Raw genomic sequence first — 25,198 nt, 5'->3', positions numbered from 1 at the left:
AAATATTTAAAAAATATATATATATATTAATCTCCCTCTTTCTGCAGGTGCCCGTGCTGAAGCCCATGGATTTGATGGTGGAGGTGACTCCACGAAAGATCTTTGCTAATGCTCACACCTATCACATCAACTCAATTTCTGTCAACAGTGACTGTGAGACCTATATGTCGGCTGATGACCTCAGGATAAACCTTTGGCATTTAGGAATAACGGACAGAAGTTTCAGTATCCTTTGCCTTATTATGCACATGCGCGGTTTCAAAGAATCATTGAGAGTGTCGCTAAAGTTACACTTACTGAGGATTAATTTCTCGTTCTGTTGATAGACAAAACATGGATTTTGTGCTGGTAGGTTCATTGAAACTCCCAATGGGAGCATCGGTTTAAATCCAACTCTCACCGTGTAAATCTTTCATACATAATGTTGTGATTTGGTAAATGAAAACAAAGAGTGCTTTTTGTTATTGGTATGGTTGCAGTAAACTGGGCAGCATGGTGGCGCAGTGGTTAGCACTGCTGCCTCATGGCACCGAGATCCCAGGTTCGATCCCAGCTCGTCATTGTCATTGTGGAGTTTACACATTTTCCCCGTATCTGCGTGGGTTTCGCCCCCACAACCCAAAGACGTGCAGGGTAGGTAATTGGCCACGCTAAATTGCTCCTTAATTGGAAATAATGAATTGGGTACTCTAAATTTATTTTAAAAATTTTTAAATGTTTGCAGTAAACTATTATCCTTTCGTTTCATTTTTATGGCTTTGACATTTAGGTTAAATGCCACTTTGAGCTTTCAGTTTTTCACTCCAAAAAGTATTCTAATTCTTTTCAAGAGTCACTGTTCAAGTCAGGCTAGAAAGCATTTTAATCTGAAAATTCTCCACATCCCCCACTCTCCTCGCCCCGGTACAAAACAAAAGATGCTTACTCTAGGACACCAGTAGGATACAATGCAACCATGTAAGTTCTGATTAATGATCAAATTTATCTGCTGATACCTGCATGCTTCCTGAAGTGATGCTGCAGTAGCTGAGTGTGCGTAAAGTGAATCTCACAACATGCTGTTCAAAGCATCTGAGAAGTAACATCATTTAGTCATTTGCTTCTCTCTCTCTCTCCGTCACATGCCCAGATGCAATACAACTCCAGCTGTGATATTTGCTAAAATCAAGCTGAAAAAATTAACTAGCTGACTATTTTAAAACTGAAGTATTGCTGTCCCTGTGTCATAAGAAATTGTTTGGCCTTTGTTCAAGTTTTTTTTGAAAGTATGTTCAAGTTTTTTTTTAAAGTAAGTATATGTGTGGGTCTAGGTGAAGGGCCCTATGTTGGCAACAGGTGCTCTCAGGTGAGATACACATAGTGACTGAACCTTCTCAAGGACAGTTAGGGATAGGCAGTACAGGCTGGCTGAGCCTGTGACACCCAGGTCCCGTAAAAGAATTCAAAATATATTTTTGCCTAATTTCAGAAGTAGTATCAATTTCTACATCAACCATGTACAAATGAGATAGTCAAGAAAAAACAATGGGCGTGATTCAACCAAAACATTTCTAAGGGTGCGATTCAACTAATTGGGAACTAACTCCCATAGCGCAGTGCACATAACGGAGCTATGTGTGGCTCGACCGCACGTTCCCCGCTGAGGCCCCCTTTCTAACCCGTCTAATAATTTGTGTTTCTCAGCGCTGCGAGCGTCGGGACACACACGGCTAAACGAGCTTGCTATGGGACTTTGTTCCCGTTCAGTTAAATCCCGCCCCGTATTTGTTGCATTTGATTCAAAACTAAACATTAACTGGTGAAAATGGATGTCAGCAAAATAAATCTCTGCAAACGTTTCTGCAAGCAATGACATTGTTGAAGCACCATAAGCTGCTGCTAACTATACTATTAGCAACATTATTGATGGGACATGATAGTAGCTTTTACATTTTTAAGGGACATTAGCAAAGTGGGGGGGAGGGGGTAAACTTCGATTTTTTTTTTTAATAAACAATTTTAATGAGGTATTTCTGGCATTACAAACAGCAACAGTATAAAACAATGTACAAAGGACAATAAACATAGTGCAATCACCGACTTCCATCCCACCAAGACCCGCCTAATTGACCCCCTATTCTACGCTACCCTAACCCCCCCTCACCCCCCCTGCTGACGATTTATTCTCCACGAAGAAGTCGATGAATGGTTTCCACCTTCGGGCGAACCCTAACAGTGACCCTCTCAAGGCGAACTTAATCTTCTCTAGGCCGAGAAAGCTTGCCATGTTGGTTAACCAGGTCTCCGACTTTGGGGGCTTTGAGTCCCTCCAAGCTAGCAGTATCCGTCTCCGGGTTATCAGGAAAGCAAAGGCCAAAATATCAGCCTCTTTCTCCTCCTGGACTCCCGGGTCCTTCGAAACCCCAAAAATGTAAACATCAATTTTAACAGTGATGTAAAACAGGTGTCAACAGAATGGGCACCTGTTAATAATAATAATCTTTATCGTCACATTAACACTGCAATGAAGCTATTGCGAAAAGCTCCTAGTCGCCACATTCCGGCACTTGTTCGGGTACACTGAGGGAGAATTCAGAATGTCCAATTGACCTAACAGCACGTCTTTCGGGACTTGGGGGAGGAAACCGGAGCACCCGGAGGAAACCCACGCAGACACAGGGAGAACGTGCAAACTCCGAACAGCCAGTGACCCAAGCCGGGAATCAAACCTCAGACCCTGGCGCTGTGAAGCAACAGTGCTACCCACTGTGCTACTGTGCCACCCATTACACACAGTCGTATTTTCTTTTCCATTCCTCCTCGAGGAAACCTGAGTTTGAATCTCAATCTCATAGGGTCATAGAGTTTTAAAGCACAGAAAGAGGCCCTTCGGCCCATCGTGCCCATGCTGGCCATCAAGCACCTGTCGATTCTAATCCCATTTTCCAGCACTCATCCGTAGCCTTGTATGCTATGGATTTTCAAGTGCTCAACTAAATACTTCTTAAATATTTCCCGCCTCTACCACCCTTTCAGGCAGTGAGTTCCAGATTTCCACCACCCTCTGGGCGAAAAGGTTTTCCCCCAAATCCCCTCTAAATCTCCTCACCATCACTATAAATCTATGCCCCTGCCTATTAACCCCTCTAATAAGGGGAAGCATTTCTTCCTATCGACCCTATCTATGTCCTTCATAATTTTGTACATCTCGATCATGCCCTCTCAACCTTCTCTGCTTTGAGGAAAACAACCCCAGCCTAATTCTTGGCTGACGTTTATGTTTTATTTTCCAATTGCCCACAAATAGAAATGCCTGAATGAACCATACGGTGCCCTAATGGAAGCTGTAGTGGATCAACTCAAAGAAAATGAGTAGAGATGATATTACTGTGGATCTTTACTTATTGTCTTGACTAGAGCCTGTCAAGCTGCTCCCACCATCAATTAATTTGTGCACCAGAAGTGGTTTCAGAGAGGAAGGCGGTTTACAGGCTACATACTGAAAGGAAGAATTATCCTTAGAATTATATTTGTGAGAATTCCGAGATCTAATTAGCGGCACCACTTAAAGCTTGTCCTTTGTCACAAGTGGTTGCTATCCAAAGGTGGAGAGTTGCTACCAAGTTAATGGATTAATTCCTAATATGCTGCACATCGATTAAAAAAAGCATTTAAAAGATGAGAAAGGATAAATGTAATTGAATGGTTCACTTTTCACAAAATCTATATTCATGTGTGCAAAGTAAAGTCGCCACAGTCCCAGATGACCATAGGCTGCTTTCCCCTTTGAGGGCGGAGAGTTGACTGGTGGTGATTTAACCTGAGGATCACCACACCTCAGGCGAGGGGCAAGGTTGAGAATGTGGGGCCTTCGTGAATAACCTCAGCCGGTTCGGGAATTGAACTCGCACTGTTGGCCTCGCTCTGCTTCACAAACCAGTTGTCCAGCCAACTGAGCTAAACCGGCCTCCATGTATGTAATACCAGTATCTTAACGATAATAAGTTGCTGTTGTCGGAGATTCTGATCCAGATAATAAGGGAGAGGTGGGAATGGGCAAATGCCATTTTGCATCTTTGGGTTCTATAAAATGAAATTGCAAGATCGATTCCAGCCACAACCGTTCAGACTGAGTGTGTCTGGGTGTCAGGTAGGCGGGCCTTAGGAACTAGGCCGCAGTTGAAGTGTGGCTGGGGAGTGGAGAGTTGGTCGATGGCTAGTGCTCGAGCGGGCAGATCAGAAACTGAGTCGGGGAAAGATTGGGGGCTGGTATCAGGGAGCAAGTAAATCGAGGGCTGATGTTGTGGTGGGGGCAGCAGCAGGTGGGGGGGAAAGGCAGCCTCGAGGGTGCCTCCGATTGTGCACGATGGTAAATGGGCTGACCACTCAGTTGGGGGTGTGGGAGGGTAAAGGAGGAAGCAGGTTAATTTGTAAGGGGATTGTGGTGGTGTGCACTTTTTTTCTGGCCCGTATGGAGTGTTGGAATGGCACCTATCTCTGCCATGCTGGCCTTCCCTTTAGCTGTCTGGTTTAGGCTTGGGTTAAACCTAGAATGGAGAAAGACATCTGAGACACGCACGGTAGCACAGTGGTTAGCACCATTGCTTCACAGCGCCAGGGACCCAGGTTCAATTCCCGGCTTCGGTCACTGTCTGTGTGGATTCTGCACGTTCTCCCCGTGTCCGCGTGGGTTTCCTCCGGGTGCTCCAGTTTCCTCCCACAAGTCCCGAAAGACATGCTGTTAGGTCAATTGGACATTCTGAATTCTCGAACAGGCACTGGAATGTGGCGACTAGTGGATTTTCACAGTAACTTCTCACTGCGGTGTTAATGTAAGCCTACTTGTGTCAATCGTAAAGATTTTTATTATTGTGAGATTATTTAAAGGAGCCATCCTTTGCTTGAAGCGATCTGATTTTCATTCCCCCCCCCCTCCCCACACACCGGTTAAAACTGGAAGTTCTGAGTTCTTGCACACACACGCACACTCCCTCCCCATGTTTCACACTGCTTTTAGATTTAGCAGAATTCTAATTGTTTCTTTGTGATGTGAGACCATTGTTCGCACGTCAACTAGTTTAATTCGGTTGAACAATTCGGTTAATGAAATTCTTTACATTTGTCTGATAGGTAGTTTTTTCATAGGTAGAGACAGTGGTTTACTTTCAAGTAATTTCTCAAAAACAACTTGCTATTGACTGACTGCCACCTGTACTGATTCGATAAAGGAGGATGTGTAAAAGTCAAGTCATGGGTTTGATGAGCTAGAGTCACCTTGGATCACATCAACTTGAAAATCTAAGTGGTGACTGCTTTATTCTATGCTGGTACTTTTTTGGATTGGAAACTATAATAACCGGTAAGTACAGTGCGGCAGTGTCATCCCTGCATAATGATGCCCAGAAGAGCACTCGGAACTAAGGTCTCATTACGACTATTCAATCTAAAATGGCTCGCAGCAAAGGCACAGCGTCGTGGGATGCAGGTCATTATCAATTGAGTGTTGGTAAAATAACACTTTTGGCAATGCACTGATAAGTGTTGCTTTCAGATTACTGGCAACAGAGCTCAGGGGCAAGTACTGTGTTTCCATGACGATCACGTTGCTCTTTCCACAGTGTACTCTTCTGCAACCACTGAATGTCTAAAGTGGTCATTTCATATTCTGATGGATGTGAACCTGGCCTTGGCAGCATCCATTAATGACGAACTAGTTTCCAGAGTTCCTGAGAGATTAATTTTGTTGTGCGGACGTGAGCCAGTGTGTGCGTTAAAATAAGTTAAGAGGATGACAGTTCTTTAGAAAGGTGCTAAGCAGCATTATGCATTTTGGAGCATTACTCAAGCCACTAAAATAGAATATCTATAGAACCCCCAACACAAAAGCAAAATTGGATGCTGGAGATCTGAAATAAGAGCAAAAGAAAAGCTGGAAAAACTCAGCAGGTCAGGCAACATCTGCGGAGAGAAACAAGAGTTAATGTTTCCGGTCAATGATGTTTCATCAGAAACAAAGAAAGATGGAAACTGAGTTTTTAAACCAGTGGGAGGGAGGGTGTAGGAAGAACAAAGAAGATCTGTGATGGGGCGGAGATCAGGAGAGGCCAAATGATCTCATGATGCAACAGCTAAAGAGAGTGGTGATGGATATAATGAAGAAACAAAGGTTGTGAATTGCCACATAAAAGTAATCTGAATGCAATATGAAGGAATAAAGAAACAACGCCATGAGACCAAAGCAGTAAAAAAATGAAGAAAAAAATATAGACCAAGATGGAAGCAGAGGTTTTATTTTTATTAAATTAGTTAATTCATCTAAACTGGTGGGAGAGATTTTTGATTTTTTTTTCTATTCGTTCATGGGATGTGTACGTAGCTGGCAAATGTTTATTGCCAGCATTTATTGCCCATCCCTAATTGCCCTTGAACCGAGTAGCTTGCTAGGCCATTTCATAGGGTAGCTAAGAGTCAGCCACATTTCTGGGGGTCTGGAGTCACGTGTAGGTCAGACCAGGTAAGGGTGGCATATTCCCTTCCCTGAAGGACATTAGTGAACGAGATGGGTTTTTACGACAATTGACGATGGTTTCCAGGCGAGAATTAGACTTTTAATTCCAGATTGTTATTGAATTCAAATTTCAACATCTGCTGCAATGGGATTCGAACCCGGGTCCCCAGAGCATTACCCTTGGTCTCGAGATTGGTAGTCCAGTGACAGTGCCACTATGCCATTGCCTCCCCTCCCCTAGCATTAACATTGATGCTAATACATTTAGAGAAACCAACTTAATTGGAGGTTTTGTTTTGTACTGTGCACATGGAACATTTGAGTGTTTCCTTCCATGTGCATGGTGGATTGTTTTTGTGTTCGAAAATTGACCCATTTGAACTTTACTCTGGGTTAGCCATTTATTGCATCACCAGGTCAGTGACCCAGGTGAGGGCAATGGTCGTGTTGGAGACCTTGCATTATTTCCTTCGCTAATACCACCAAATAATAATCTTTATTCGTGTCACAAGTAAACTTACATTAACATTGCAATGAAGTTACTGTGAAAATTCTCATGTCGCTAGATCGTATGTTTGTCTAGTTTAAGTCACCACAGTTATTCTCTGGCTCGTCATTGGCTGGACAACATATCCCACTCTATAATTAAATAAATCTGAAAGATGGACAAAACCAGCCAAGATTGATGTTCCTGCTTATCTGGATGTTCATACGCTCACTTAGTAATAACCTCTTCTGGAAAGCCTAGTGTGAGCGAGAGCTGATGATGAGAATGGGCTCATTCATAATCACCTATCCTGTGTTGGTTTGCAGACCTGCACATTGTTTTTACGAGGGCATCTCCAGTCGATGAAAAAATATCCTAGCCTTATTCAGTCCCTTCAAAAGATGGGAAAATATTAGCAAGGCTAGGTAAGATAATCCTCTTAAAACTTGCAGTCGAAAACACTCTTGTTACATCTGTGATTCATGTCTGAACGTTTAGGTTCATTCTTTGTGCATCAGTAGCAGTCTGGCCTGGTGGTGCACCCTACCATTATTCTTTGTGAGAGTGATCATAGAATCATCATAGATTACAGAGCAGAAGGAGGCCATTTGGTCCATCGGGTCTGCACCGGCCCTTGGAAAGAGCACTCCACTTAAGTCCATGTCTCCACCCTAACCCAGTAACCCCACCTAAACTTTTTGGACACTGAGGGCAATTTATCATGGCCAATCCACCTAGTCTGCATATCTTTGGACTGTGGGAGGAAACCGGAGCACACGGAGGAAACCCACGTAGACATGGGGAGAACGTGCACACTCCACACAGACAGTGACCCCAGCCGGCAATCGAACTTCGGACCCTGGAGCTGTGAAGCAACTGTGCTAACCACTGTGCTACCATGCTTCCCTGTTGATGTGTGATCAGGATTTAATGTGATCACTTCCAATTTATTGAGACGTGTTTGGTGGCTAGTCACTGAGAAATTCCATGTGTACCAAATAAAATATCTCACTAACATTGTCCTAATTTGTTACTGCCAGAGTGAATCTGCAGGTGGAATTTATTGGGATCTCGCACCAGTGATAGTCCTCTGTCACCTCTGTTACATTCAGTGTCTATCAGGCACCTTCCCCACCATGTAGGATGCGGGTGACAAAATCCTAGCCCCCTCCATGGGGAGCTACCAGCCAATCAGACAGCTGTCCACTCCAGGCAGTGCCACTGGGAATGGTGGCTGCAACTGGTAATGCAGCACCTGAGGCCTGGAATGCCAGGGGATCCAGACTCCAGGTGGGGTGGGGGTCGTCGGGAAGGGCTTGCTGCCTGTGGAGTGAAAGGGGGCCGAAGAAAGGGCAGGTGCATCTCAGCCACCCTCCCCGATACCGAGTCCCTCGATCAGGAATTGAATGCTTTCGAAGGAGGGACCGCATCCTCTGAGCCCGTAATCAAACCTGATACGGGTTCCCTTTCCTGCATGATGACCTCTCCACCCGCTGGTGGTTGAATAGCAGTGGTGGCTGGATGAGGCTCTCATGTGGAAAGTGATTGCTGTCCATAAGCTTTCCTGGCCCAGACTTAATCAGGCAGAAATGAGAAAACCCAAGATAGTGTCCTCACCCTGCACGTTCCTACCCAATTTAAACGTTGCCCCAACTCCAGACTTTTGGTGTGGGGGCGGGGAGGCATTAAAATCCACCGTGTGTCACATCATAGTTCATGTCTGGATGCTGTTTTGCCTTGCACTGTGCATCCATCTTGTACAGGCCAGGCTGTTGTTATCTGGGGACCGAGGTATCAGCGAGTTTTCTTTCCCTAATTGAACGTGCAGATTAGTAATCAAACGCTGAATTCCTCCTGTTTTTTTATTTCAACCTCTTACACTTAGAACTGGACGATACTGTGTCTCGAGGGAATAGGTAGAATGAGTTTTCAGATGACTGAATTTCGAGTAACAAATCTGTGTCCAAATCGTCTATAATTTATTGAAGCAGAATTAGTCTTATGAGCCAGCTGCACAGTAAAATCTGCACATCCCACCAGAAGAAAACCCAAGGCACTTTATAACATAACCTCATTATAACTTTATAACACAACCTCATTATCTTGTGTTGGGAGATTATCGTTCAACAAAATGATGACTGCGACCCGAAAGCCTGGCTCATTTGCTTTTGACGTTAGTTGTAAAATGATTGGAATATTTATTTCAGATGAAACATAATCGCAATCACAGCAGTGTCACTGCACAGAAGGAGGCCGGTCAGCCCATTGTGCCTGCACCAGCTCTCCAAATCAGCATCGTGACTCTATGCCATTCCACTGTCATTTCCCCCATTCCGCTGCATATTGTATCTATTCAAGTAATCATCTAGTGCCCTCTTAAATGCCCTGGGTGCCTCTCCCGCACTTGCAGGCAGTGCATTCCAGATGTTTTTTTTCCCCACATCGCATTTGCTTCTTTTGCAAATCACTTTAAATCTGCGCCCTCTCGTTCTCGACCCTTTTACGAGGGGGGACAGTTTCTCTCTATCTACTCAGCCCCCCTCATGGCTTTGAATATCTCTATCAAATCTCCTCTCGGCCTTCTCATCCCAACAAGAACAGCCCCGACCTCTCCAATTTACCCTCAAAACTGAACTAATTCTGCCAAATTCCTGGAACCATTCTTATAAAACCCTCCTGCCGATAGTCTTTTTTCTGCTTTTTTATTTTAAAAAATATGTTTTATTCCAAACATTATCAAATTCGTGCATACAAAGGCTTAGCTATATCATGCAAACAGGTGGTCATTTTTATTTTAACAAAGTAACAGCAATGACCGAAATCCCCTGTTCCCCCTCCTGCCCCACCCCCCTAATTGCTGGCACGAGCAGGTCCTTAAAGAAAGTGATTATCATAGAATTTACAGTGCAGAAGGAGGCCATTCGACCCATTGAGTCTGCACTGGCTCTTGGAAAGAGCACCCTACCCAAGGTCAACACCTCCACCCTATCCCAGTAACCCCACTCAACACTAAGGGCAATTTTGGACACTAAGGGCAATTTATCATGGCCAATCCACCTAACCTGCACATCTTTGGACTGTGGGAGGAAACCGGAGCACCCGGAGGAAACCCACGCACACACGGAGAGGATGTGCAGACTCCGCACAGACAGTGACCCAAGCCGGAATCGAACCTGGGACCCTGGAGCTGTGAAGCAATTGTGCTAACCACAATGCTACCGTGATGATCGCCATCCACAGGAATAGAACCCTTCCCCCAGTCCTCCCAGAGTATATTTGATCTTTTCCAATCCCAGGAATTCTGCCAGGTCACTCAACCAGTGTGAAACTTCACCTGTTGCTCACAAGTTTGAGCTACCTTGCCCTTCGAGGTAATCTGAGGGAGGCTGGGCACTTTTCAGGGCTGAAAGTGCATGACTTTGCCTGGTGATCAGCATAGCAATTGTCCCAGAGGATGCCTTTGATGTGCCCTATTTCAGCATCATGATCTCCACCAATCGAGTCCACTTGCCAATAAATTTGGACTCTCTTCTCATGTAGTATGAATTTGTTGTTTCCCCTGACATTGGTTTTCTGATGAGTGCAAGATGAAAAGCTTTGACAAAGAAGTCTCTTTTTGCAGCAATACTCAAATAGTCTTTGGCATAATGACCATGAAACCATTGTCGAGTGTCCTAAAAACCAATTTGGTTCACTGGTGTCCTGGTAGGGAAGGGAATCTGCCCTCCTTCTCTGGTCTGACCTGCATGTGAGTTCAGACCCACACAATGGTTGATGCATGACTGCCCTCTGAAATGGTCTTGGTGGCCACTCAGTTGTACCAAGCTGCTACAGAAAGGAAGGAAACCAGATAGATCACCTGGCATCGACCGAGGCAACAGAAACAACAATGGCAAACCAGCACTGTCAATCCTGCAAAGTCCTCCTTGCTAACAACAGAGGGTTTGTGCCAAAATTGCGCCCCCACCCCCCACTACCAGTACAGTACTCCTCCACATTGAACACCACTTTGGGGTTGCATTGAGGGTAGCTAGGGCGCAGAAGGTACTCTGGTTGGTGGACTTCAATGTCCATCACCAGGAGTGGCTCGGTAGCACTGCTACAGACCATGAAGGCTGAGTCTGAAATGACGTAGCTGCTGGGCACAGACAGTGGCAGGTGGTGAGGGAACCAACAAGAGGAAAAAACATACTTGACCTTGTTCTCACCAATTTACCAGTCGCAGATGTATCTGTCCACAACAATATTGGTAGGAGTGACCACCACACAGTCCTCGAGAGACCAAACCATGTCTCCACATTGAGGATATCCCCCATTGTGTTGTATGGCATGACTACTGCTAAATGGGATAGATTCTGAACAGATGTAACAGCTCAAAACTGGGAAACTATGAGGCGCTGTGGGTCATCAGCAGCAGAATTGTATACAACCACAATCTGTAATCTCATAGTCTGAAATATTCCCCATTCTACTGTTACCATCAAATCGCGGGGGTATCAACGCTGGTTCAATGAAGATACAGGAATAACACCAGGAGCAACATCAGGTATCAACCTGGTTAAGCTGCAACACGGGACCACTTGCATGTCAAATAGCAGAAGCAGCAAGTAATAGACCGAGCTAAGCAATTCCACAGCTAATGTATCAGATCTAAGATTTGCTCCCGCCACATCCAATCATCAGTGGAGGTGGACAATTAAACAACTGAGTAGGGGAGGAGTGTCCACAAATATCCCCGTCCTTAATGATGGGGCACGTCAGTAAGAAATCCAAGCTGAAGCATTTGCAACAACCTTCAGCTAGAAATGCCAAGTGGATGAAATATTTTGACCTCTTGAGGTCCCCCAGCATCATAGATGCCAGTCTTCAGCCAATTTGATTTTGTCCACGTGATGTCAATAAACAGCTGAAGGCACTGGATAGTACAAAGACTATGGGCCCTGACAATATTCTGGCAATTGTACTGAAGGCTTGTGCTTCAGAACTAACAACGTCCTTACCCAGACTGTTCCAGTAGAACTACAACACTGGCATCTACCCAGTAATGTAGAAAACTGCCCAGGTATGTCCTGTCCACAAAAAGGACAAATCCAACCTGACCGATTATTGCCCCATTAAGTGATGGAAGGGATTGTCACAGTGCTATCAAGTGGCACTTACTCGGCAATACCCAGCTCATTGATGTTCAGTTTGGGTTCCATCAAGGCTGGAGCACCTTAAGTGCCCTAGGTAGAACCATCTTCAGCTGTTCATCAATGACCTTCCCTCCATAACAAGGTCAGAAGTGGGGCTGTTCGCTGATGATCGCACAATATTCTGCACTATTCAAGACTCTTCAGATACTGAAGCGGTCCATGCCTACATGCAGCAAGATTGGGACAATATCCAGACTTGGGCTGATAAGTGGCAAGTATCATTTGTGCTGCACAAATGCCAGGCAATACCCGTCACGGACAAAAAAGAATCCAATTATCTCCCATTGACATTCAATGACATTTCCAGAGCTGAATCCCCCTCAACATTCTGAGGGTTACCATTGAGCAGAGGCTGAATTGGACCAGCCATATAAATGCTATGGCTACACTAGTCAGTCAGAGGCTGGGAATTTTATAGCAAGTTACTCATCACCTGATTCCCCAAAGCCTGTCCACCACTTACAAGGCACAAGTCAGGAGTGTGATGGAAACTCTCCCCTTGCCGGGATCTGTGCAGCTCCAATAACACTCAAGAAACTTGACACCATGCTGGACAAAGCAGCCCATTAGATCAGCGCCCCATCCACCACCTTCAACATCCAATTGCTCCACTACTGATACACAGTGACATCAGTGTGTACTATCTACAAGATGCACTGCATTAACTCAGCAAGGCACTTTCGACAGCACCTTCCAAGCGTATGGCCTCGACCACCTAGAAGGACAAGGGCAGCAGATTCATGGGGCCACCACAGCCTGCACGTTCCTCCCCAAGCCACACACCATTCTGACTTGTCACTATATCGCCGTTCCGTCACTGTGTCAAAATCCTGGCATTCCCTCCCTACCAGCATCGTGGGTGTACCTACACCACATGTACTGCAGCAGTTCAAGAAGACAGTGCAGCACCACCTTAAGGGAATTACAGCTGGGCAATAAATGCTGACCTAGCCAGCCGACACCCCCATTCTGTGAAAGAATAAAAAAAGAACCAAATGAGTATTGTGCATTGGATTTTAATTACCAAAGTTTGATACTTCTGAAGGATTGCAAATGAACAAATCAAGAAATTACGATTGCAAACTGCTGTCTATTTTTTTTATTTGTATTTTTGCTGAGATTCATGTTAGTGATGTTTCATTTGCCATTAAGGATGGAATACAGATTTTTGTCACACGTGAAATGTTTCAGTCGTAAAATCTGACGGTCTCCCTCTTCATCTCAATTAACTCTGTCTCTTTCTCGCTATTTAACTCAATTAACACATTTTTTTCTCTCTCTTCCACTCTCCCCCATCCCCTTCTTTAGGTCTAGTCAGCTCTTTTTCACTAATTTCTCTTCCATTTTTTTGGTAATTTATCATCCATACAGTAAATCTTGTCCATTTACCCCTTTACGCACAGCCTCTTGGAGCTACCATAGTCCTTTTTTGAAGCGTGCACTCTTAAATTGTATGAAATAATGAGAAAGGTGGTATTTGATGTCAAGACACAGTGGAATTTTGCTGCTTCTGTACTTGAACAGGCTGCGGGTCCAACAATCCACATGATCCTGTTAGACAGCAAATTATAACGTCCAAAAATCCCATCTCCAAGAGAGGAAGAAAAAATATTTAACAAGCAAATGGCTGAAAATGTTGTGGAATGCTGGATTTTTCTCAAATCTGAACAGGTTATGTGAACAGAATATACATTGGGAAACATTACATTATGGTGAAGCCATAAATTATGATTCTAATTGAACCAGCATTTTTTGTGCTTTTGTGGTCCTCTTTTTGTTTTTGCAGTTGATAGATGCACAAAGAAAAGCTGAGGTAAGCTCCGAAGTAGATGAACTTTTGTAACTTCAGTGGATGAATTTTGATAAAACCATAGAATCCCTTTCGGCCCATTGGGTCTACACCGACCCTGCAAAAGAGCACCGCATCTAGGCCCACTCCCGCGCCCTATCCCATAAACCCACAACCCCACCTAACCGTTGGACACAAAAAGGCAATTTAGCATGGCCAGTCCACCTAAACTGCACATCTTTGGACTGTGGAAGGAAACCCTCGCAGACACAGGGGGGAAGTGCAAACTCCACACAGACAGTCACCCAAGGGCAGAATTGAACCCGGGTCCCTGCTGCTGTGAGGCAGCAGTGCTAACCACTGTGCCGCCACCTCTATTTTCTTTTCTTTAATTAAAAAAATTAAATTAATTTAGAGTACCCAATTATTTTTTTTCCAATTAAGCGGTAATTTAACGTGGCCTATCCACCTCGTCTGCACAGATTTTGGGTTGTGGGGGTGAGACCCATGCAAACACGGGGAGAATGTGCAAGCGCCACACAGACAGTGACCCGGGGCCAGAATCGAACCTGGGAGCTCAGCGTCGTGAGGCAGCAATGCTAACCACCGGCCTCTAATTTCTTGATGAAGTAAGTTGCTTGCATTATGAGCTGGTCTTTCCCTCCGAGTCATTCGTTCAGAAGATCCAATTAGGTAATTACAGTGTCTGGAGTAAATTGAGAGCATTAGCATCACTGTTTATGTAAAACTGTCTTTGGTGCTCCTCTGTGAAGTATTAATGTCACCGCTCTCTTGTGTTTTTCCTTAATGGAGTTTTAACCCAGACATAGTAGATATCAAACCCGTAGACATGGAAGAATTGACTGAAGTGATCACAGCCGCCGAGTTCCACCCCCACCATTGCAACCTGTTGGTTTACAGCAGTAGCAAAGGCACGTTGCGGCTCTGTGACATGAGGGCAGCTGCGCTGTGTGACAAGCACTCCAAATGTAAGCATGTGTTCCCGAATTCCAGCATCAGGATTGATATGTTATTCACCATGGCATGCAGCATGCTAATTTACAGTTACCTGGCTGAAATTCCCACATGCGGTCATTCATTTAATGGTTCAGCCATGGGCTTGGCCAACTGTGTGGAGAGGAAGTCTGGTGGTCCAGTTTTGGACAAAAATCAAGTAAGTTTCCTATCAAACAGGCCTCTCAGGAAAGCATTCTTATTTAATTCTATTCAGAAGAACATGATTTCTGAACCTGATTCCCAAGGGCAATGATGTCCTCCAATTCCACCTATTTCAGGTATTTCTGCCACTAGGGAGCCAGGGAAGGGAAGAGGATTCATGGAGCAGGGGCTATGTCTGTATCCATCGTGTTTGGAAAGATCTTAAACTAAAGGATATATAGGTTCACTTGATTGTTTTCAATATCTTTCTGACTGTTGGGATGAGGTAGGCACTTGGTTTACATGCAGCATCTCTGCCCTATGCCTTGTGTTCCAGAGGCCTGGTCAGCTCTCAACAGTGGCTAAGAGACTGGACCAGAGCTATAACTTTTAAAAGTTTTAAGAAGGTGCGGAAAGATCGATTCATTCCAGGAATGATAATATAAGAAATAAGGCGTGGCTATTTTAGAAACAAACTTTATGAAAGCAAAAGAAAATAAAACAATTTTTATACTTTTAAACTTCTTTGCGAACAATACCAGATTACATGTAGTGACTTAACCTTAACACAATAGTGTAGCTCTCATGCCACTCACACAGGTAGACAAAGACAATACTTGCATTTGTGAAGCAATTTTTCTTCCTTTAGGGACATTCGTTCAGAACCCTTTTCCAAAGCCTGCCTCGATGACAACTTTCATGACCTCTCTCAGTCGATTTTCAAAGCCTTCTCCTGTACTTGTTCAAAACAGGATTCTTTTTCTCTCTCTCCCTAAGCTCTGCCCAGCCTTTCAAACAAAGGCATCTGGGATTTCCAGACTTGAACCTGTCATCGTTATCTTGGCTGTTTGGTTGCCCACTCCCATTTATACAAAAGAACAGAGCCATGCTGTTGATATGCAACTAACCTCCCATTGACAGATAAAGAGGCCATCAGACTCTGGCTAATAGCTGGTCAGACAAGAGTGTCCTGAATAACAATGGATCTGGGACATCCTGTGTATTCCCACTAACGAGTTTAACTCTGACTGGGACACTGTAACTCGCCATGTGTGGGCATATCCCTCTGACTCCATGCAAGCAGATTTTTTTCACCTGAGCCTGTTTAACCTTTAAATTGCCTGCTACATCTGCAATCTAATTTCTGGACCCAAGTTCCTAATATCTCCCTCGCATAGCAGCATGGGGGCAGCACGGTAGCATTGTGGATAGCACAATTGCTTCACAGCTCCAGGATCCCAGGTTCGATTCCGGCTTGGGTCACTGTCTGTGTGAAGTCTGCACATCCTCCCCGTGTGTGCGTGGGTTTCCTCCGGGTGCTCCGGTTTCCTCCCACAGTCCAAAGATGTGCAGGTGAGGTGGATTGGCCATGATAAATTGCCCTTAATGTCCAAAATTGCCCGTAGTGTTGGGTGGGGTTACTGGGTTATGGGGATAGGGTGGAGGTGTTGACCTTGGGTAGGGTGCTCTTTCCAAGAGCCGGTGCAGACTCGATGGGCCAAATGGCCTCCTTCTGCACTGTAAATTCTATGATAATCTATGACAACATGGACCATTGCTTTTGTTGATTGGGTTTATACACAAGCACCAATATATAATACTAATATAATATATATGACCAAGACATATGAATACTAGTGTATGTATGTATAACATATACTAATCTATAATTATCAAATATAATTAATATAAATCCTTATAGAGTATATATTGTTATTAAGCACAATGAATTCTGAGCGCAATTCATCTGAAAAATGTATGTCGAGTTTTGGGCATGTATAGCAGGGTGCTTCTCGGCGATATCCGCTATTTAACGTTACTTTGCTGTTCTCTTTGGCCTCGGGGAGATTCTCTCTGCTGAGGCTGCATGTTCCTGCTGGCGGGCTGAAGCTCACCAGCAGGAAAGGCCCCTCGCAAATTAGGGCGCCATTTCGAAAGGCTGTCCCGATCTTTTCTTCTCCTCCACCTTTTTTAAGGCCCCAGTGAGGGCAAGATCAAGATTGCAACATCTTGCAAGGTTCCGTTGGATCTCGCAAGATATTTCGAGCACCACAAATCTCATGAGAGGCGTCTCGCGAGACTCGATGGATTTATCCCGACAACAAGTCAGCGCGAAGAAGCCGCTGAATTGCGCCATCCATCTCTGGTTGGCGCTTTTACAATGGACAAATTACTGATTCAGCATTCAAACAAATAAGGTAATTGGCTTTCTCTTATTTCAAACTTCTGTTCTACTGTAAATATAACCGTGCACACCATTCTCTGTGTTTGCTGGTTTTCCGTCACAGTTCATGCATCAGCCTGCAGTGGTTAACTGTTAGTGCATTGAGAAATAATGGTTACGAATCTGTGCTTTCACAGCACGGGGTGGAAACTTGCCTTCACTTTGTCTAATCACATATGAATATACAAACACAAAAAATTAGGGGCCAGGAGTAGGCCACTCAATGAGATCATGGATGATCTGATTGTAACCTCCACTCCACATTCCCGCCTACCCCCAATAACCTTTCACATCCTTGTTTCTCAAGGATCTCTCTACCTCTGCCTTAAAGATATTCAAAGACTCTGCTTCCACCGCCTCTTGAGGAAGAGAGTTCCAAAGACTCGCAGCTCTCCGAGAAGAAAAGGTTCTCCTCATCGCTATCTTCAATGGGTGCACCTTTATTTTTAAACTATGACCCTCAGTTCTAAATTCTCCAACAAGAGAAAACCACTTTTCCATATCCATCCTGTCAAGACACCTCAGGATCTTATGTTTCAATCAAGTTGTGTCTTGATCTTCTAAGCTCCAGTTGATACAAATCTAGCCTGTGCATCCTTTCTTCGAAAGCCAAACTGCGCATTCCAGGTATTCATCTAGTAAACACTCCCTGAACTCCAGATGTGATCTCACCAATGCCCTGTGTAACTAAAGCATAACCTCCCTACTTGTGCATTTAATTCCCCTCATAATAAATAATAACATTTGATTAGCTTTTCTAATTACGAGCTGTACCTGCATGCTAATGTTTTGTGATTCATGCACTCGGACTCCCAGACCTCTCTGCATCCCGGGTTTTGCAACCTCTCACCATTGAGATAATATGCTTATTTTTTTTATCTTCCTGCCAAAATGAACAATTTTGCATTTTCCCCACATTATACTCCATTTCTCGGATCTTTGCCCACTCCCTGAACCTATCCCTTTGTAGCCTCATGTGCTCTTCACAATTTACTTTCCTACCTATCTGTGTCATCAGCAAATTTTGCAAGTATACCTCCGGTCCTTCCACCCAAGTCATCTATATACATTTTAAAAAATAAATTTAGAGTACCCAGTTATTTTGATCGTCCAATTAAGGGGTGATTTAGCGTGGCCAATTCACTTACCCTGCACATCTTTTTGTGTTGTGGGGGTGAGGCACACGCAGACACGGGGAGAATGTGCAAATCCCACAGGGACAGTGACCCATGGCCGGGACCAAACCCGGGTCCTCGGCTAACCACTGTGCCGCCCTATTTTCAAAAGTTGAGGCTCCAGTGCCGATCCCTGTGGCAAACCACTCATTAGATCCTGCCAACCAGAAAAAGGCCCATTTACGCCTACTTTCTGTTTCCTGTCAGCTAGCCAATCTTCTACCATGCCAGTGTGTTATCCTCCCCATCCCCAGTACATGAGCTTGTATTTTCAGCAATAACCTTTGAAGTTGCGCCTTTGCAAGCATCTCCTGAAAATCAAAGTACCGGACATCCACAGGTTCCCCTTTATCCACAGCACATGTCACTTCTTCAAAGAAATCCAATAAATTGGTTAAACATGATTTCCTTTGACAAACCATGTTGACTCTGCCTGATAACCTTAAATTTTTCTAAGTGCTTTGTTATAATAGATGGCATTCTCTGATCTGGGGCTAAGTCTCATGGCTGGAGTGTGAAAAGGCAGCCATGTATTCCAGCTCTGACCGCATTAATTATACCCCCGGGGGTTTAGCAGCTTATTCCATGGTGGGGCGGGCCTGATCGCATGAGTCCTGCTATCATAAATTCCATATTGAAAAGGCGCCCAATACCACTAATGCCCCCCCCCCCACCCTGCCAATGAAGAAAGAAGATGGACCTCCTTAAAAAGAAGGTGGATCTCCAGGAATACTCTGAGGCAGAAAGATGGACTTCCTCGATGACACTGAAACTGGAAGGTCCACCTCTAAATGTTTCCTTCCCCCCCCCCCCCTCCCCCCACGACACACAAACACACATGCATTGCTGTGGTGTTCCAGGACCCAGGGATCTGGCGGCCTCCATCCTGAACGCTGGAGGCAGCCTCAGATTAAGTCCTGCCTTCTCTGTGCCACGTTGTTCCCGATGTGTTCTGGACCAATATGCTTTCCTGCTGGCATAACGGAGAATTGGGCATTGGGGGTGGGGCGTGCAGTTTCTGGTCAGGCTTCATCTGCATCCCATTAGCGGGACACAAATCAGTTTCACACCAGCCTCCAGCATATTTCCCAATCCAAGAGGTGGGCACCAGTGGAATACCCCACAGGAAATCCACAGTGGCACAAAACCGTTTTTTCGGATCCTGCCGAATTCTACTCTTAGCCCGCCCCCCAACCTTCTCCTTTTTCAGCACCAATGATATGGATGCCTGCCTCATTGTCTCTGCCAACCCTCCCTTTACCATCGCATCCTCAAACATTTCCGCCATCAGCGGCGCCAACGTCTCCTTAAACTTCTTGTAAAACTCCACCGGGAACCCATCCAGCCCCGGTGCCTTACCTGACTGCATCTTCCCTATCGCTACCTGCACTTCCTCCACCCCCAATGGCTCCTCTAAGCCAGCCCTCCCCTCTCCCACCTGCAGTCACTTCAAAAACCCCCTCATCCCCGACTCATTCTCCGGCGGCTCCGACTTACATAAACCCTGCTAAAAGACCTCAAACACATTATTTGCCTGCTCTGAGCCACCACCACCCCTCCCGTTCCATCCCTAATCCGCACTGTTGTGTTCTGTGATCTTGTCTTGCAATGGTTCTACAGAACTGCTGGTGACTTAATCAGAACGATATTTTATTGTTGTGCATGTGGTAAGGTAACGATCAGAATGCTACACAGACCAAGTTATCATAGTGCGACATTAGACTCTCCTGGAACTGCCCTTATGTTTGACTGTCCTCATGTATGCCTTACAACTTTCTGCTGGTAGTCAGATGTCACCTGACTGATGCCAACTGCTATTGGGAAGTCGCACTGCCTGAGTATACGTGATATTATCTACAGGCATATCGCCACATGCACAATCTCCCTCACCGCTGCCTGCCGTCGGAGCTGCCCCGCCAGCAATCAATTGGCCTTCTCACCATACTCATATACCACCCCCGCGCTCGCTTCAACTGCCGAACCGCCATCCCCGTAGACAGGAGATCAGACTTCACTTGCAACTCCTTCCTCCTCACCAATAGTCCCGGCTCCAGATCCTCCGCATATTTTTCATCAACCTCCAAAATCTCCTCTATCAGCCGCTGCTTCTCCTCCCGCGTCTCGCCTTGAATGAGATGACCTCACCCCTCACTACAGCCTTCAATGCCCCCCACACTACCAACGACAAGACCTCCCCATCTTCCTGAAACAACTTGGGTCAGCCAACAAGCCCACATCTAGCCTCCTCGCCAGCCTCTGGATCGGACCCTTCTCCAAGAACGCATCCACCCAGTGCGGAGCATGGTCCGATATCAGAATCGCCAAACACTCTGCTGCCCAGCCAGCAGCACCTTTCCTATCACAAAAAAGTTGATCCTCAAGTACGCCTTATGGGCGGTGAGAAGAACGGATACTCCCTGAGGTAAGTAGGGAAGAGGTGTTGGCAATTCTGGACAGGCTGAAAATAGATAAGTCCCCGGGACCTGATGGGATTTATCCTAGGATTCTCTGGGAGGCCAGGGAAGAGATTGCTGGACCATTGGCTTTGATTTTTATGTCATCATTGGATACAGGAATAGTGCCAGAGGACTGGAGGATAGCAAATGTGGTCCCTTTGTTCAAAAAGGGGAGCAGAGACAACCCCGGCAACTATAGACCGGTGAGCCTCACGTCTGTAGTGGGTAAAGTCTTGGAGGGGATTATAAGAGACAAGATTTATAATCATCTAGATAGGAATAATATGATCAGGGATAGTCAGCATGGCTTTGTGAAGGGTAGGTCATGCCTCACAAACCTTATCGAGTTCTTTGAGAAGGTGACTGAACAGGTAGACGAGGGTAGAGCAGTTGATGTGGTGTATATGGATTTCAGCAAAGCGTTTGATAAGGTTCCCCACGGTAGGCTATTGCAGAAAATACGGAGGCTGGGGATTGAGGATGATTTAGAGATGTGGATCAGAAATTGGCTAGCTGAAAGAAGACAGAGGGTGGTGGTTGATGGGAAATGTTCAGAATGGAGTTGTCACAAGTGGAGTACCACAAGGATCTGTTCTGGGGCCGTTGCTGTTTGTCATTTTTATCAATGACCTAGAGGAAGGCGCAGAAGGGTGGGTGACTAAATTTGCAGACGATACTAAAGTCGGTGGTGTTGTCGATAGTGTGGAAGGATGTAGCAGGTTACAGAGGGATATAGATAAGCTGCAGAGCTGGGCTGAGAGGTGGCAAATGGAGTTTAATGTAGAGAAGTGTGAGGTGATTCACTTTGGAAGGAATAACAGGAATGTGGAATATTTGGCTAATGGAAAAGTTCTTGAAAGTGTGGATGAGCAGAGGGATCTCGGTGTCCATGTACATAGATCCCTGAAAGTTGCCACCCAGGTTGATAGGGTGGTGAAGAAGGCCTATGGAGTGTTGGCCTTTATTGGTAGAGGGATTGAGTTCCGGAGTCAGGAGGTCATGTTGCAGCTGTACAGAACTCTGGTACGGCCGCATTTGGAGTATTGCGTACAGTTCTGGTCACCGCATTATAGGAAGGACGTGGAGGCTTTGGAACGGGTGCAGAGGAGATTTACCAGGATGTTGCCTGGTATGGAGGGAAAATCTTATGAGGAAAGGCTGATGGACTTGAGGTTGTTTTCGTTAGAGAGAAGAAGGTTAAGAGGAGACTTAATAGAGGCATACAAAATGATCAGAGGGTTAGATAGGGTGGACAGTGAGAGCCTTCTCCCGCGGATGGAAATGGCTAGCACGAGGGGACATAGCCTTAAACTGAGGGGTAATAGATATAGGACAGAGGTCAGGGGTAGGTTCTTTACGCAAAGAGTAGTGAGGCCGTGGAATGCCCTACCTGCTACAGTAGTGAACTCGCCAACATTAAGGGCATTTAAAAGTTTATTGGATAAACATATGGATGATAATGGTATAGTGTAGGTTAGATGGCTTTTGTTTCGGTGCAACATCGTGGGCCGAAGGGCCTGTACTGCGCTGTATTGTTCTATGTCTATGTCTATGTCTATCCCATAAGAGAAGAAACCTCCACAGAACCACCCCTCCCATCTCCTTCATGAATCCGGCCAACATCTTAGCACCTCCCCCCACCCCCTGTCCACCTTCGAACCCAACACCATGTTCCAATCCTCTCCCCAATACCAATGGATGAGTATCCAGGTCCAGCATGGCCGCTAACATCTTCCAAACCCAGCGTCATCCCAATTTTGGGCATATATTCCAACCAACACCACTAACCTCCCTTCCAACGCACCCATCACTATCATATACCTGACCCCCTGGTCCACTACCACCGTCTCCATCTGAAAGCTCATCCGTTTACCCACCAGTATCACCACTCCCTGGGCCCTACTGCCAGAGCCTGAATGGAACACCTGGCTCACCCAGCTCTTCCTCAGCCTCATTTGGTCCTTTACCCTCAGGTGGGTCTCCTGTAACAACTGCATGTCCACTTTCAGGCCGTTTAAATGCAGGAAAACCCATCCTCTCTTCACGGTCTCCCCAACACTCATACGTTCCATGTCACCACTCTGAGTTGGGGTCTGTCACCCCCAACCCCCACCCTTCCTACCCGCCATGACCATCCTGCCAGGCCTCACCCAGCTGGCAGGACCCAGCTCCAGCTCTAGGCACCGTCACCCCTCTTCCACCACCTCCCTTCCCAGCAATCCCTCTCCCAGTTCCTCTTGAAAACACCTCACCCAGTGTCATCCCCATCCCCCCACCATTAACACCTCCCAGGCCTATCCAAACCTCCCATCCAGGTTCCAACGACCACGGCCCCTACCCCCATCTTGCTCCCATCCACTAGTGAACAATGCCTTTGCTAGCGCGGCGGCTCCTGCCAGGGCCTCCTCCCATACATCGAAAACAAAACTTCATCAACTCCAAGACCCCCCAAAACACCCATCCAAATTCCCCAACCCTGCGTCCTAACAATCTCTCCAAACCCCAATGGTCATACATCCCAAACCACCCTGGCCAAACCCCTGTTACAGCAAAATTGTTAAACATAACACCCATTCAAGGAACAAACAAGAGTTAAAAAACAAAGAAAAAAAACATCAAAGTCCAAATTCAGTTCAGTCCCAATCCTACTGCCTTCACAAGCGCCTTCGCCTCCATCTCGAAATAATAAGGCCCTGCCATTGTGCGTGACCCGTAGCTTCGCTGGGTAGACCACTCCAAACTGCACGTTGCACTTGCACAACGCCCCCTTGGCTCGCCCAAAGGCTGCTGCTTCCCCCACCAAGGCACCTTCTCCTTCGCCTGAAAATTGTGAAAACAGACCATTACAGTCCTCGGTGATTCTTTCGTTCTCGGTTTCAGCCGGAGCGACGGATGGGCCCTGTCCAGTTCATACTGGGAGGGATCCTCCCCCTTCCTCATCAACTTTGCTCGCATATCGGCGAAGCATTCTGTAGGCCTCTGGCCCTCAACCCCCTCAGGCACACCCACAATATGTCTTGCAACGCGATTTTCAGGTTCTCTACCTTGGCTCTCAGCCCTCTGTTGATCTCTGCCATCCTTCGCAGCTGCATCGAGATGAATTGGTCGCTGTGCCGCGACAATGCCTCCTCCATCCCCTTCATTTTCTCCCCCTGCTCCCTCACCGCTGTCAAAGCTCTCACCAACTTCCTCCTCGCAGGGGCAAGGGTTTCACCTACCCATGCCTTAAGCGAGGCCATCATCTCCATCCCATGCTTTTCAAAATGCGGCGAAAACAATCATTCAAACTCTCCAGCCATCACTTCAGCCATCTTCTCCACCATGATGGGCGCAGCCCCACCCGATGGGCTCTCTCCTGCCATCTTTCCTCCTGCACCCCTCAGCACGCCCGGCGACGGACGCTCACTGCCTTTTTCCCTGGATTTTTCTTTCCGGTTTTTGATATTCTATAAATGTCCCAAACTTTCCCACAGCTTCTCATAAACAAATCTTCCCAAAAGCTGGGCGTAAAGGGCCTAAAATAGACAGTTCTGACAAGAGCCACTAAACATGCGATCTCCACCTACATGCCGCAACTGGCAGTCCACAATCAGTTTTGGTTATCAATACAGAGCACAGAGGAAAAAGCTTGGATTAAGAACAAAAGAAGACAGTTTGGAGGAGCACTGACATTAGTAATAAGTAATATCAATAAGTTAAATGTGGGAAAGGATGAGGCCATCCACTTTGAATCCAAGGATGGCAAATGGGAATATTTTCTAAATACCAATGGCAACAAAGTGTAGAGGAACAAAGAGATTTCAGGCAAAGTCCCTTTGTCAGAATGAACAGTCTAGCTGTGCACTTCCCATTTATATTTCAGATTTTGAGCATTTGAGGGTTTTCCTTTTGACCTTGAGCTTGTTTTTACATCGTATCTTAGAATGTGGGAGTGTAATCTTCCATTTTTATCTTTGCCTGATTTACTCATTGGTTTCCATTTGTTCCTTAATGCCAATTCTGTGTTTTGCTTGGTGTGCAAAACAGTTACATATGTCGGCATTTGCCTGACAAAGCTTCTGTCTTCTGATCCAGGTACAAGGAGCGATGTCAGCCTTCTCTAAATAGGTGTCAGTGTTCATAGTTCAGCAAAGTGAAATTCATTTTCTTGCATTTAAAAAAGAAATGTAAAATTCAATGATCTATACTGTTTCCCTTGTAAGATTAACGCTTTAGCTGTTCCAGTTC

At 45.7% G+C, this 25,198-nt stretch overlaps 1 protein-coding gene across 7 annotated transcripts in view; it reads left to right on the top strand.

Moving 5' to 3' along the window:
• The window catches only part of LOC140408399 (serine/threonine-protein phosphatase 2A 55 kDa regulatory subunit B gamma isoform), a 495,785-nt gene that overhangs the window by 395,738 nt on the left and 74,849 nt on the right, over positions 1 to 25,198 (top strand). For all 7 annotated transcript variants that reach the window (XM_072495544.1, XM_072495546.1, XM_072495545.1 and 4 more), the window contains 2 exons: positions 48 to 225; positions 14,783 to 14,947. In XM_072495544.1, the coding sequence (XP_072351645.1) occupies positions 48 to 225; positions 14,783 to 14,947 (343 nt within the window). The remainder of the gene's footprint in view (positions 1 to 47; positions 226 to 14,782; positions 14,948 to 25,198) is intronic.

The sequence above is a fragment of the Scyliorhinus torazame genome, chromosome 3 (genome assembly GCF_047496885.1).
Source record: "Scyliorhinus torazame isolate Kashiwa2021f chromosome 3, sScyTor2.1, whole genome shotgun sequence".
NCBI lineage: Eukaryota > Metazoa > Chordata > Chondrichthyes > Carcharhiniformes > Scyliorhinidae > Scyliorhinus > Scyliorhinus torazame.
The sequence above is the reverse complement of the archived record's forward strand: the minus strand, read 5'-3'. Positions and strand labels throughout refer to the sequence as shown.